Below are 14,740 nucleotides of genomic sequence, written 5' to 3' on the forward strand. Positions count from 1 at the left end.
CCTTTCTCTTCAGTGACCACCTAAAGACGAAGCCAATTACCGCGTTTTGGAAAAGTAGAGTTTCGTGTAAATCTAATTTTGGCAAAGCAAAAAATAAAAGTGAGTATTTACGATCGAAAGCAACTTCATCCCTCCCCTACTTTTGATCAAACAAATATACTCTTTGCGTATTTTCGCCCAAGCTTCTGGCCTCTTTATGAAATTAGCGTAGATCTTAGAACGATTTTTCAACTTAATTATCAGTCAGATAACTACAAATACTAGGGGATTTTTTAGAATAGTTGTAGGGATTTTTTTTGCTTTACAAAAAAAGAGAAGTTGTGAAGATATTGATGATCTTTAAATCCTCCAATAAGTTTATTTCTGTTATTTGATATCTTTCAATTTTTATTATTATTTTCATGGAAGTATGACCCAATTAGATCATGCCATATTTGGGCCCAGATCTGGATCCAATTCAATCTGAAATTACCAATTAAAAATTTGTACAATTTTTTTTTTTTGAATTTTACAATTTAAGGACACTTCATTTTTTGTTTGTACCAGGAAATTAATCTTTTCTCTCTTGCAGCGAATTTACAATTTTTCAAAATATTTTTATTACATTTTTTGATATCCCAAGTAAAAGATACCCAAACATGATTTTATTAATATGAAGACTTTTCTTTTCCAGAAAACAATAGAAATATACCAATACTATAAAATGACGAGCAAATCTTGTGTGCTATTAGGAGCACGGAGGTCTCTATGCTCCTAAGCCGTTTTCGATGATGGAGCTTCCGAATCGACGATCGACTCCGTTAAACTTGATCTAGCGTATTTGAACTATCTTGAAAATAATTTTTGTGATTTTTCGGTATCATTTACCTAGCGATCGAAAGTGTTCAAAATCAATAATTTTTAATGATTGATGTATGTCGTTTGCAAGTTTAACGGTGTAGAAGTATTCAAATCAGATGAAATTTTGATAGAAAATTCTTTATACTATTTACAGCAAGATCAATATCTTTGATCTAAAATTTTAATTCTATATCACCACTTTTTATGAGAATTTTATTTTCAGCCGTTGATTTTGAACCCTTTCGATCGTTAGGTAAATGATATCGAAAAATCACAAAATTATTTTCTAGATACTTCAAATATGCTAGATCAAGTCTAGCGGAGCCGATCGTCGATTCGGAAGATCCATCATCGAAAACGGCTTAGAAGCACGGAGGCCTCCGTGCTCCTAATAGCACACAAGACCTACTCATAAAATGACACACTATCCAAACTGGCCCTAAGGAACAATAAAGCAACTTTGTGCCTCACTTATTTGCGTGCATTCTCAATGTAGGCTAAGAAACAAGAAAAAAAAATGGAATCTGTAAAATCAGATTTAGATCTATGATGTATATACCAATTTCGTAATTAGCACAACTAAAAAAAAAAAAATGTAAAATTTGTCTCTCTAATAGAACAGAGATTGATACAAATTGTAAGTAAACTGATGAGTTTAATTTTAAAAATGTGATGCCAAAGAAAAAGGGCAGCAAAATAAATAAAACAGCATTCAACAACAACCTATGATCCACAAAGCATCATTAAGTGCAAATTCCTGTAGAGTCATAATAAACAACAAGAAGATAATAGTTCCAGAAGAAAACAAATGAACCTAGTTATCACTCTGCCTGAAAATTTCCCTCTCATTAAATTAAAACCTCAAATTTCTTCGGCACCCTGATTATACAACAGAGAAAACACAGGATTATATTATGCTTGAAAGAATAACAATAGAAAGCCTCTAAAATTGATAAGGAAAAAGGAGGTAAATACATAGGGTTACATGTAGCTTCCATCACAAGTTCCTTTCTACAAACTCCCAAATCCTCTCTTCCATATAGACACGATCCCGAAGCCGCCGGGGCATGTGCCGCTCATCCGGGAAGACTAAAAGCTCGTACGGCTTCCCCGCCGCAATCAACGCATTGATCAGCCTTGCAGTGTGCCGGAAATGCACGTTCTCATCGATCATACCGTGAACGAGCAGCAGCTTCCCTTTCATCTTGGGGGCATGGTGCATGATCGACGCGAAATTGTAGGCATCAAGGTTTTCTGCGGGCAATCCCATGTATTTCTCGGTGTAAAAGGTATCGTAACCGTCCCATGCAGTGACTGGAGCGCCAGAAACGGCGCATCGGTAGGTGTCGGGGAACCGAGCAAGGCTCATGGCTGAGAGGAAGCCACCGTAGCTCCAGCCGTAGAGTCCGATATGGTGAGGTATCGCTAGACCTTTCTTTACGAGCCATTCGGCGCCAGTGAGTTGATCCTCGGCGTCTACGCGGCCAATGTTGTGCTTTAGATGGCCCTCGAATTTCAATCCTCGTCGAGATGTTCCTCTGTTGTCTAGCTGCATAGGCAAAACCAATCGGATGACCGATGAATTAGCCAAAAAGTTATCAGAGATGTCACATCTTAGTTGATAGTTAGACATATCATGGTAAGAACGGATTCATCAACAGAGGAACTTGAAAAATGATTTATCACGTGCAGTTGGGGAATATATCAGAACACCGCTACTAGACTATTGGAATAATGAAGAGCTAAATCAAGAAAAATTTCGATAATAACATTGAACCAAATCATCTAGAAAAAAACCGGTCAACTATACAAAGTAATTCGAATAAAGAGCAAGTGAATTTCCTTCAGGGAACTTAACTAGGTGGTGCAAGTGGCTGCAAAAAGAAACAACGGGGAGTTCATCATAATTATCCAAATCTTTCCCAATAGTATAGACCACAACCATGACCTAAGAATGCTCCTGGAGATGTTGACAATTCATACAAATGTGTTTCGACTTGAGATAACAACCTAGAAAATGATCCCAAAGTCCTAATCAGAGATTAAGCAAGAAAGGGCTCATCAAAAGCTTCTAGATTCATAAATAGGGCATATGAGAATATAACTGTGCATAGGAGTGTTGAAGGAGCGGAACCAAAAGAGTGACAGATGTGTGATAAAAAGTTGGCTTTATAGTATCGAAGACTAGTACAAGAGAGGTGAAAGAGGGATAGAGATGTCATAAAAGTTTGGTTTACCATATCAAATGCTAGTGTGGACGGAGCTGAAAACAGTTCAACATCAGTGCTTCTACATTAGATTTTAAACAATATGAAATGTTCTGGTTGGGCTGTCCTTCAGTATCTAATAACTTTGCTTCTGCTCGCCACTAGCACACCTCCTCCTAACTAATGCTTATTTATTCTGGGATAATCTTTATAGGAGGGGCAAATTTTACGTATTTCTGCCACAAAACAAATTTCCCTGGCAGATTCAGGCTATGAATTCTACATCAAATAAAAATTAGAAGAAAACACGTCATGAGATCAACCACAACAAATACATTTATATCATTAATATGGACCCACAACATCCCAAGCTCTCTCATAGCATCGTAATGAAGATCAAAAAGATAACATCAATTCACTGTTCGACCTAATAGGGAAGGAGAGTTAAAACCTAGTGGGAGACTGGGAATCCCAAGGAGCTCAAAAGGAAACAACAATGATAGAGTAACACAGCCCAATTTGATGCATGATTTTATTGCTTGGATTAAGTTTCACGGCTGACTACATGTCTTAATAAAGAGAAGACATGAAAACTACATTCCACAAAAGTGAAAATCTAGTTAATATTAAATTATTCTTCAACAAAAAAGAATGGGCTTTCTAAAACGCATGCAATAGTGCTCCATTTCCACCATCAGGCCACACCAAGAACTCAGATTATTTAAAAGAACAATTGGAGAGAATAAAAGTCGATTGCAATTACATCATAGAAACTCTCGTAGGTACTTCATACCAATTTCCTAGCTTGACAAAAATACCAGTTCTTGTAGTTAAACTAAGCTAATTGAAAACACAATCCTAAACATATATACTAGTTGATGGCCAGCATGGCAGTGTATCATTTGGCATTCATTTTGGAGCTGTTTCGAATTCAACACCATGTTCTTTAGGACACTCTCATTGGCATCTCACATGGATCAAATTTTGTCCAAGAAAGGATCGAAGGGTAGGATTGTCAGGTGATGGTGACAGACGCCCCAAGATAGGTATTATAACTTGGTGATCCTGAGATAAAGCAACAAAGATATCTTTATCTAGACGAATGTGACGTAACCTAGTGCCAAAATAAGTGTTGTCCGAAACATCTGACATGAGATTTTGACCTTTTCTAATTTTGAGTCGTGAAAAGAAAAGTTAACACTATTCCATCAATTATGCAGATCAGCCTACCAATTAATTGAAGTTCTTTAGATGGTATTTGTAATGACAACATAAACATCTAAGAAACCAAAGCAAAAAAACTGCAAATCTTGCAAAATCACAATGCTTGGGAATTGGGATTGAGTTCCAAACCTCCTCTGCTAATATAACTATGACTAAAAGATTCAAATGCTATCCCATCTTAAATCATCCGTCCTCCATTTTCAAAGTGTAGGGAAAGCATCTCGCTCTCCTATAAGATGAAATAAAAGTACATCAACAAGAAAGCCGGTCTACCTACATCTTTGTTTACTATACCTCTCATCCAAAATTATCTGAGACAAAAACCTTACTAATTTAGCAAGATACAGAGTCGATAAAATCACAGACCTAATTGATTATATCTACCAAAAAATGTTAGTAATTAAATTGCAGGGAAGAAGGGATGATAGAAGATATCTAGATCAGGACCATCATCCTTTGTGAATGCTATGAATTGGATTTATCATCCCATATAATAGATTTCTCTCTTCATATTAAGGAACTACAATATGTTGAATCGTTATAAGAGATTAATAAAGATTTCATCTTAGTTAATAAATTGGATCACACAAGCTGAGAAAGAAGACATGATAATTTGATCTTGCAAATGAGCAAACAACAAAGGAAGAAGAGCAAGTAGATTTACCTTCCATACTAAGATTCCCTTGTTTCGCAGGTACTGTGCTCTCATGTCAACCGTATTTATCCACGAGTCACATACAGATTGGACACTCGGACCACCATAAACACTGATCAATGTTTTGTAGGGAGGCGGTCCATATTTCTTTTCATCAGGCAGGTATAATGCTCCATATAACGGGGTACCATCTTTTGCCTCTATCTGCACAATCTCTGGAAACAGAGCTTGGAGCTTGCGAAAACGTGGAACAGTAATCTGCTGCTCATATAGAGGCATGATTACACTACCATCATGCAAAGAACAAAGTAAAACTCTAGGAGGAGATCTCAGTGAGTCGTGAACATCAATAAACCTCTGCAATTGATGGTCAAGAATAACAGCATGTCTTCCATTTCCATTAGTCAATCTTCGTGGAGGTTGTAAAGGTTGGTTCCAATCAGGGAAAAGATTTGTAGAATACAAATTTGCTTCAAGCGGCCCATCCATTGTACCTGTGAAATACACAATTCCTGCATTCTCATTCACACCAGCAATTTGCTCAACCATCCAATCGCCTTGCGTAATCGGCCCTAAGCAAGTCCCATTCTTGTCGTGCAGATATAAATGTCTAAAGCCAGTCTTTTCACTGGCCCAAATAAAACCCCCTGAGAACTTATTTGCTCCTTTATCCAAGGGAGTGAAACAATCATGTAAAGTGATCCATACGTCTAACTCTTCTACAAGTAAAATTTCCTTCTGGCCTGTTTTGATGTCGAACTTGAGGATATTTAACCTGGAGTGAGACCTATTAAGAACCTGAGCAATAAGAGAATTATCAGGCATCCAGTTGATTCTGGCTAGATATTCCTCCTCGCTATCTGTTCGATCCTGGGACCCACATAGAAGATCCATCCAAGTTGGCTGTCCACCACATGCAGGAACAACTCCTATTCGGACTTTGACATTAGCTGCGCCAGCAAAAGGGTATGCGTGGTCTTCCTGTGCATCAGAACCAACGGAGCTTTTCCCTTGATGCATAATTCTAAATAGAGGTATTTCAGACGAGTCAACTTCAGCGAATGCTATGAATTTACTGTCAGGTGACCACCAGAACCCGGTCTTTCGTTCCATCTCCTCCTACAGTCATCAAATACACAGTAATGAGAATGCAAGGTAGTTAAAATTGTACAATGCAATATGGAAGTACTATTTAAGTGGCCCATGGACAAGGTCAAGGAAGGCAAGTTGTATGCAGTCTCCATCGCTAAGATAGGAGGAGGCTGCATTTAAATTGAACGCATGCCATTATAGCATGGGACGAGTCTTGACCTTCACACCAAGTGACTTTCTAAATATAGAAGAAAATCAAAACAGTGAAAATGATAAAATGAGAATTGCAAGTGTAAGAGAGAACCTGAGCGATATACTCCGCAAGACCATTAGTCTGCAAACAAAGAAGATAGATCAAACCTGTCAGATTCACAAAGTACTGGAAGATGAGTTATTGAAAAGCATAATTAGGGATTAAAAAAACATACACAAACATAAAAATATATGTCACTCAGTGGATATATGTTCTATTATATTTATGTACATGTGCAGAAATGGGCAAACACTTATATATGCTTATATAACTCTAGATGAGCCTATATGTCAACATTCAGTATGATAGATTGTCCCAGTTGCCTGTATTGATTAGTATGGAGCATCGTGTACCATGCTAATGGGTATCAGCATGGTATAGGATGTATCGCAAGATACCCCCTATATGCCACCCAACATTGCCATCTTTAATTTTGTTTCCTAAAGTCAAATGAGCATGCAATTCTTTCAAAAGATCATTTTCTTAATGTTTTAATGAAATCAAGTCAACAGCTTGAACAAGGAAGCTAAGGATTTCACTAGAAAGTTGACGTCCTCATGCCACCAAACATTTATAGTACTATTGGCGCTCAACATTGAAACGAAACTGCTTCAATCTTCAATTAGAACTTTCGGGCAAGGAGGATCTAGTTCCTAGATCTCTAGCAGACAATGGTCATGTGTTGTATTTAGTCAATCTACAGTTGGATCAAGCTAAAATTGAATTTGTCCAACTTTAACCTGCTTCTAGCAAATTAGTTGCTACAAAACAAAGTAGAGGGACCAATTTCCATCCATCCTGTTTAAATCCTTAGAATTCCATGTCCACCAACGACTCCTACATCCAGCACCCTAACAATCCCCTTGTGTTACTTTTGTCCTCAATCCTCATATTTAGCCTTTTAGGCATAACCCTGTTTTTCACAAAATTCAATCACCATCCTTGCTGAAATGGGTAAGCAGCAAGAAATTTCAATGATCAATGAGCAGTGAGAACAAGTGAACAACTAAAAGAAAGTTCACATAACGGAAAAAGTTTCTTGAATACCATGAGACGGAAAATCACTTCTCTGTATACTAATCCTCGTACTTCCAACCCTCATACATACGCTTGCCAGGAGAAATTTCAGTCAATCTGTTCATTTACCTCATTCTTTCCCAATTTTATCCATACCTGGATAATAGTAGAGAAGGCTCGTCATTCCACGTTTGACTGATTTTACAGCGAAGGCAATTTGGCATGCAAAGGTGTTTAATCAGACAAAATTGAACTGCAAAGACCATTTTCCATGACAACGCATTTAATAGGCAATTCAAACCAAACTGCAAAAGCCATTTGGCATGAGAATATGCAAGTAATCAAACTGTGCACCCATTGCACATGTTAGAGCCCAATCATGAGTGTCTTGTTCCTTTAACAGCTACACTCGGCAAGATCTACAAAGCAACACTAAGAGCACTCTACAAGTGTTTAAAAATGAAAGTTCTTCAATTTATATTGCTTAGAAGATGTATAATCCTGACACCACTTAAAGGAGAATATCATGTATACCTGCAGCAAAGGACATCAAAATGTGGACCGAACCGCTTTAATACATCTTCTCAGTAAAAGCACATCAGTTTAGAATTCATTATGTAGCTTATAACCAATCAGGAATAGTGTGGTGTTGTAAATTGAGCTAACAATAGGGAAACAATATAATGCAGATTTCGCTAACGACAAGGAAAGGGACACGCACCTTTCCATTCCCTCTCGCGCCGAAGGTCAACTGTCTAGGCTCACCACCAGACAAATTCAGCACATGTAGCTCATCATCTCTGACATACGCCAGCATGCTTCCATCTGGGGACAAATGTGGGTCAATGATTGGCGACCCAGGCGAACTCGGTAACTTGAGTTCCGGTTCTGAGCCGCATATATCCTGGAAGTAGACCTACACAAACAAAGAAACCAAACTTAAATTACCATCAAACGGCAGCAGCGCATAACCACATTTAGCTACCATTTTGAGCACCGTAGTAACCAAAATTTGATCTGATTGAACAACGGTAATCTTATTCAACTACATAAAGTTACCATTTTGGGCAACATAATAATAACCATACATGGCAATTCAACAAAAAAAAGAAAAAAGTTGTGCTTTTTATTGAATCCAACAGCCTAAAAGAGAGATCATACCCCGGTGGGCAAGGGGACTATGATGCCGGGCTTCACGGCGGCAGCAGCAGTGGAGGCGGCGGGGCGGGCGCGCCACTCGTAACGCGTGACGCCGAGGCCGCGCTCGCGGGCGCGCTCGCGGCGGAGCTTCTCCTCGGGGGAGAGGTTGGCCTCGTCGAGGCCACCGCCGTCGGGCGGGCCGAAGACGAGGTCGTGGCGGCGCGCGGCGACGTCGAAGGCGTAGACCTTGCGGTAGAGGGTGGAGTCGGGGCTGAAGAGGTAGGCGACGGCGCGGTCGTCGGGGGAGAAGCTGATCGACGAAGGGGCCACGTACCCCGGGAGCGGGTACTGCACTATCTCCTCCACCGGGAGGAGGAACGACTCGTCGTTCGCGTCGGCGGCGGGCATGGCGGCGGCGGCGACGGAGACGGCGGAGGAGGAGGTGAGCCGCCTCTTCTTGGTCCTTTCGAGGCGGCGGCGGGCGGCGGCGGCGGCGCGTCTAGCGTCCTCGCGCGGGGCCTGCGCGCCGCGTGCAAAGTAGAAGGGGGAGGACTTCCCGTCGCTTGTGCAGGCGCCGTAAACCTACCCTAAACCCTAACCCTGAATGGTGCGGGAGGGAAGGAAGGGATCGGTATCGGATTCGCCCGGCGCGGTATGAAGGCGCCCTCCTTGAGCGCCAATTTTTTCAAGCTGTTTCTCTTCCTTCCTCTTTTAGTTCCGCGCAACAGACTTTATTGTGGTTATGTAAAACCAAAGTTTCTGTGGATAGGACCCTGGCATCCAGGTCATTGCTAAATTTCATCATATCATTCCCATATAGTAATAGTATATATATATTATTTATTATATAGTAGTAATGAAGTAAGTATATAATATATATAATATAATATACTGATAGTCAAATTAATTACCCTATGATAAATATATAAAGTATTGCGCTTCTCCGGATGCTTTTCAGCCCTCGTTTTCCCGATGTTGGACTTTCCGAATCGGTCGCGACGGAGCGCCTGGTAGAGGTTTGTGCCGACAGGGCGGCTTTCCGCTTTAAACTTGATCTACCAGAAAGTATTTGAAGTAGCTAGAAAATAAATAATTTATGATTTCTTACCCGATATATGCCTATGAACGAACGGGGGCTCAAATCAAACCGGCTGTGAAAAATAAAATCTCTACAGAAATGTAATAATAGATTTAAAATTCTAAAAATCAACAGACTATCTGTCTTGTTATATAGATAAGGAATTATTCTATCAAAATTCATGTGATTGGAAATTTGGCATAAACCGTTAATAACTGCAAACGGCTGCACGTACGGTCATGAATTTGGTTGATTTTTTGAGCCCCGTTCTTCACTAGGGGCCAAATGATCATCAGAACCAAGTAATCAAAATGTATTTTCCTGAGGTACTCTACGCCCCCCAAATACTCTAGATCAACGTTTAACGAAGCCGAATCGACGCATTCGAAAAGTCGCAACATCGGCACAGAACGAAGCTAACGAAGACTCCGTACCTTCCGAATAGATAAGTAAAGCTCACTACACCCCCCTATACACTCACCTCCTCACCTCATAGTTGACTGAGCTACTATTACTACAAAACTGTCATTAATTGCATCAATGTTGTTTAGTCCTTTTGGGATCAACACTTTTTTAATCATTCTAATCATTGATTAAATACTATAACCAGTGGGACACTAATCCTAGGCCGATTCCAGTCAACCAATGACTAATATACATCCCTAACCTATACAATTTTATCAAGTGTTAAAACTTGCATACGCAAAAAAGAGCGTTCTTGATTATATAGTATTCCAGCCTAATTTTATATATAATATATACTATAATATGGAGAGAGGATGAGGAGAGAGTTGACTGGGCTGACTATTAGTAGTGAATGTCTATTAAATGCTTACCCCCACACTTTTACCTTTTAGAGATCATACTGCTTCATTCATTATTCTAACATTTGGATTAACTATATAAACCGTGGGACTACTCACCCTCAGCGGGGACCACTCAACTCTAACCGACTAATATCATCCTGACCCTACAATTTTTCATCCAAGGGTTAAAAACTTGGTAGCAAAAAGAGCGTTTTACTATTAGTAGTATTCCAGCCTAATTCATATATATATATATATATATATATATAGTAATTATTATAACACAGTCAATATTATTTCCATCCATACATTAATATTTTAGTTAACTAAACTAACTAATAAAATTTAATTATAATAATTTAAAATTTCAAGAGAAATTATAATAAATTAGAGTGTTATCAGTTATGCACCCAACAGTTTTGAAAGTCAAAAATATAATTTAACCTTAAATTAATTATGTTATCATATTTTTCAAACCTACCTATTTAATTCTATTAAATTTAACAATGGTACACACTGCAATTAATTGTTAATTACTAATTATTAAGAACTTGTTTGGCATTATTGCTGTTATTCTTTTAAATATTGAGTGTGTATACTTTGATATATGGGTGAAAAAATATTATTTTGTTGTCATAGTTGGTGGTAGTTATTTAGTTTACGATGCATTCTGACCAAATAATAAATAACAACTTTTTTACTAAAAATTTAAATTGCAGAAAAGTCTTATTTACCTATCTTAATTTTGTTTCATCAAAGAAATATTCTGAATATAAGAATGTAAGAATTATAAATAATCTATTTTTTTCTCCTACATGAAACATTTTATTCAGACTAGACCTATTTTTATTTAATTAAATTAATTTAAAAACTTTGACCTCTTTTAAAAATGCTGCATCCGTAGAGTTTCCATAGTTATGTAAGTAGTGCTTCTATGGTTGTTATTTTTCGATATTATTCATTCACTCCCATTCAACGTCTGAGATTTAATTTTTTTAAAATTGTGACTGTGAGATCCCTGGTGTCTGGCTGTGGGGGCTTGTCGACAGCTCTGGAGAGTGTCGGGACAAGCCCGAGTCGCGTTGGCGTCAAATAGACGCAAAACGGACTCCGTCGGACGCGAAAGCAGCCTTCAGCGAAGAAATCTGCGAAATAGCAGATTTTCCTGCTGGCTGTACCGGTACAGCCAGCGAGGTGTACCGGTACGCTATACTGGCTGAGCGCGTACTGCTCTCGGGTTAGCTTCCTGTACCGGTACGCGATCCCGTGTACCGGTACACCAGAGTAGGTGAGGGGCTTTTTAGTATTTTTACCTTGCCTCGTTTGTATCTCCTTCACTCCCCTCTATATAGTTCCGTGTAAGGAGAGAGAGAGAGGCCTTTTTNGGTAACAAACTAAAATTTTAAAAATCAACTAAAAATTAAAAAAATTTAAAGAAAAGAGTCAAAATCAATTTAAGAAATCAAATTAATTAGACTTATCAAATTAATAAAATATACAAATAGTCTAGTTTTGTTCAATATAAATTTATTTAATTTATCTACATTTCTAATTTTGTTTACTCTAATAAAACTCAATCGTGGAGATTTATTATAAGCTTAAAATTTAAATTATACGGTCTAAATTTATTCATTGATAAATTTAAATTGTATTGTACTATTTATATTTATTGGAAGTTTTCGTACACTTTTTAGGTTCTAAACTTCAAATTTATTTTATTTTTATCTTATATTTTAAATTATAATATATGATCTCATTATTCTAAAAGATCAATTTTTTACTATTAAAATTTAAATTAATTTTGCCCATACAATTCTATTATAAAAATAAATTTGAATTATACCCTATATTTCTAATCAATTATCCACATTAAAATTTTGTAAATAGTGATAAAATATTAATATCTAAATTAAAAAATTCCAAAATTTTTTTAAACATATTAAATATGTTGAATTTAAATATTTATTCATATTTAATTTTTTAAATTAGTAATACAAAATTAATTAAGAGGAATTGAAAATTTTGCTAAACATATTAAATATGTGGGCTTTTTTTGCTTTTAGGCCCCTCAAAAAATTTTCACAAATAGTTTCACAAAATTTATATTTGCAAAATTTACTCTATCCCTGCCATGCAGGCACCTTGTGAGTTAGGGTTTAAGTTGAACGCAGTAAACCATCAACTATATTCAACTTAACTTATATAACGTCTAATACAATAAACACGAAGAATGTGACAAGGAAGTAAAATATGGATAGGATAGGTTCAACTTAACCCGCCACGCTACCATGGCACTCGCATGGCACTTGCATGACGGGATAGGGCCAATCTTATAAATAATTTCTCATAATATCACATGATGGCGCTTGGTTCATGTGGTATATTTATAGAAATTGCGTATGTAATAATTTCTCATAGCCTCGTCAACTCCAAATTCATATATATATATAGAGAGAGAGAGAGAGAGCAGGGCTGCTGTGCTCCCAGAAGCACGGAGGCCTCCGTGCTCCTGAGTCGTTTTCGATGATGAAATTTTCGAATCGACGATCTGCTCCATTAGACCTGATCTAGCGTATTTGAAATTTCTAGAAAATAATTTTTGCGATTTTTTTATATCATTTACCTAGTGATTGAAATGATTCAAAATCAATAATTTTTAATGGTTTATATATGCCGTTTTCAAGTTTAATGGTGTAGAAGTATTCAAATCAGATGAAAATCTGATACAAAATTCTTTGTACTGTCTACAACAAGATCAATATTTTTGATCGAAAATTTTAGTGCTATATCACCACTTTTTATAGGATTTTTATTTTCGGCTGTTAAAAATTATTGATTTTAAATCCTTTCGATTGCTAGGTAAATGATATCGAAAAATCGCAAAAATTATTTTCTAGAAACTTCAAATACGNATAAAATGATTTATATTTATCTTTCTATATATTGTATGTGCTATTTAATTTGATCCTTTTGATGTATTTTGGATTACAGTTAATTTATTTACTTTTACATTTCACCTTTTTTTTTCTTTAAGAAAATAAAAATTGTACAGTATTTCTTTTAATATTTTAAAATTAAAATAATTATATTTTTTTCTCAAAATAATATATAAAAGTTATTTATAATAACATGTACATCAATATACGTATTTTGTTAAAAAAATATATATAAACTGTCCTCCAAGCAAGGAAGATAGAGACAAGATTTATATTTTTTGATTAAATTTATCTTTTTTTTTTTCACTTTTATTTTTGTTTAATTTTTTTACTTATTACTTACATTTTTTTTATTTTGGCTAGGGAGTTGTGTACTTGTGTGGTAGCGTAATCCTTTCCCAAATGGCCCCCATTGAAACTCGGGGCTCCAACAAAGTTTTTGTCCTGTACACTGTGACTCTCTAAGTAAAATTATGAAAAAGATTTTGGCAAAAGAAATATTTTATTTTTTCGAATATTTAGTTTATAGGAAAAGAAAGATAATTTTTAGTCATACTTATTTGGTTTTAAAAAAAAGATGAATGAAAAAAATTATTATATACATATTTCTATTATATATATATATATTATATTATTTATATATAATAATTATTCGAGTGGGCTGGTATGCTTCTGGAAGCACGGAGCCCTCCGTGCTTCCAAGTTGTTTTCATATATTTGTAGATTTTATTTTCAAGCCGTTATTTGACCATTCGATCACTAGTAAATTGATATCAAAATCGCAAAATTTATTTTCTTAGATACAGCAAATACTCAGATCAGTAACAAGCCGATCGTCGATTCGAGATTCCGAGACATCGAAAACAATTTGAAAGCACGAGCGCTCCTGCTTCAGAAAGCATAACCAGACCCACCTAATATACTTAGCAGTAGTAAATTCATTATACAACTTGTATTTTAGAGATATGAACACATTGATAATTATATTTGTTAAATTAATGCGCATAGTACTAATTACAATAGTAAATATAGTATATATATATATATATATAATATATATAATAATATAATAATAATATAATATAGCAAGGTGAGCTACATGCTATCGGAAGCACGGAGCCTTCCGTCTTCCAGCTCGTTTCCGATGTTGGCGACTCTCGAATCGCCGATCGCCTCCGTTAAACTTGATTCAGAGTATTGAAATTACCTTAGAAATAAATTTATTATTTTTCGAAGAACAATTGCCCTACGTGATCGAATGCTCAAAATCAACAAATTCAATGGCCGTAGTGACCGTTTCCAAGTTCAAACGTGTAGAAATATCAAAATCCAACGTGAAATTTGATAGAAATTCTTAAGCTATATAAAACAATATCAATATCTTTGATTCTAAAATTTTAATGTCCATATAAGTTTGTAAGATTTTTATTTTCAGCGTTGATTTGACGTGCCCCTTCTTCACTAGCAAATGATATCGTAAAATTCATAAAAT

At 36.3% G+C, this 14,740-nt stretch overlaps 1 protein-coding gene across 2 annotated transcripts; it reads right to left on the bottom strand.

Annotated features, from left to right (window-relative positions):
• LOC109716420 (dipeptidyl aminopeptidase 4) lies at window positions 1,552-8,938 on the bottom strand. Of its 2 annotated transcripts, XM_020241851.1 has the most exons (6): window positions 8,450-8,938; window positions 8,010-8,204; window positions 6,323-6,352; window positions 4,936-6,045; window positions 4,401-4,500; window positions 2,304-2,389 (listed from the first exon to the last, which is right to left on the bottom strand). In XM_020241851.1, exons 1-5 carry the CDS (start codon window positions 8,834-8,836, stop codon window positions 4,450-4,452), a joined length of 1,773 nt encoding a protein of 590 aa, XP_020097440.1. In that variant the 5' UTR covers window positions 8,837-8,938; the 3' UTR covers window positions 2,304-2,389; window positions 4,401-4,449. The 2 variants fall into 2 exon arrangements, with proteins under 2 accessions (XP_020097438.1, XP_020097440.1); XM_020241849.1 differs by lacking the exon at window positions 4,401-4,500 and having other exon boundaries at window positions 1,552-2,389.

Source organism: Ananas comosus, linkage group 10, assembly GCF_001540865.1.
Source record: "Ananas comosus cultivar F153 linkage group 10, ASM154086v1, whole genome shotgun sequence".
Classification (NCBI taxonomy): domain Eukaryota; kingdom Viridiplantae; phylum Streptophyta; class Magnoliopsida; order Poales; family Bromeliaceae; genus Ananas; species Ananas comosus.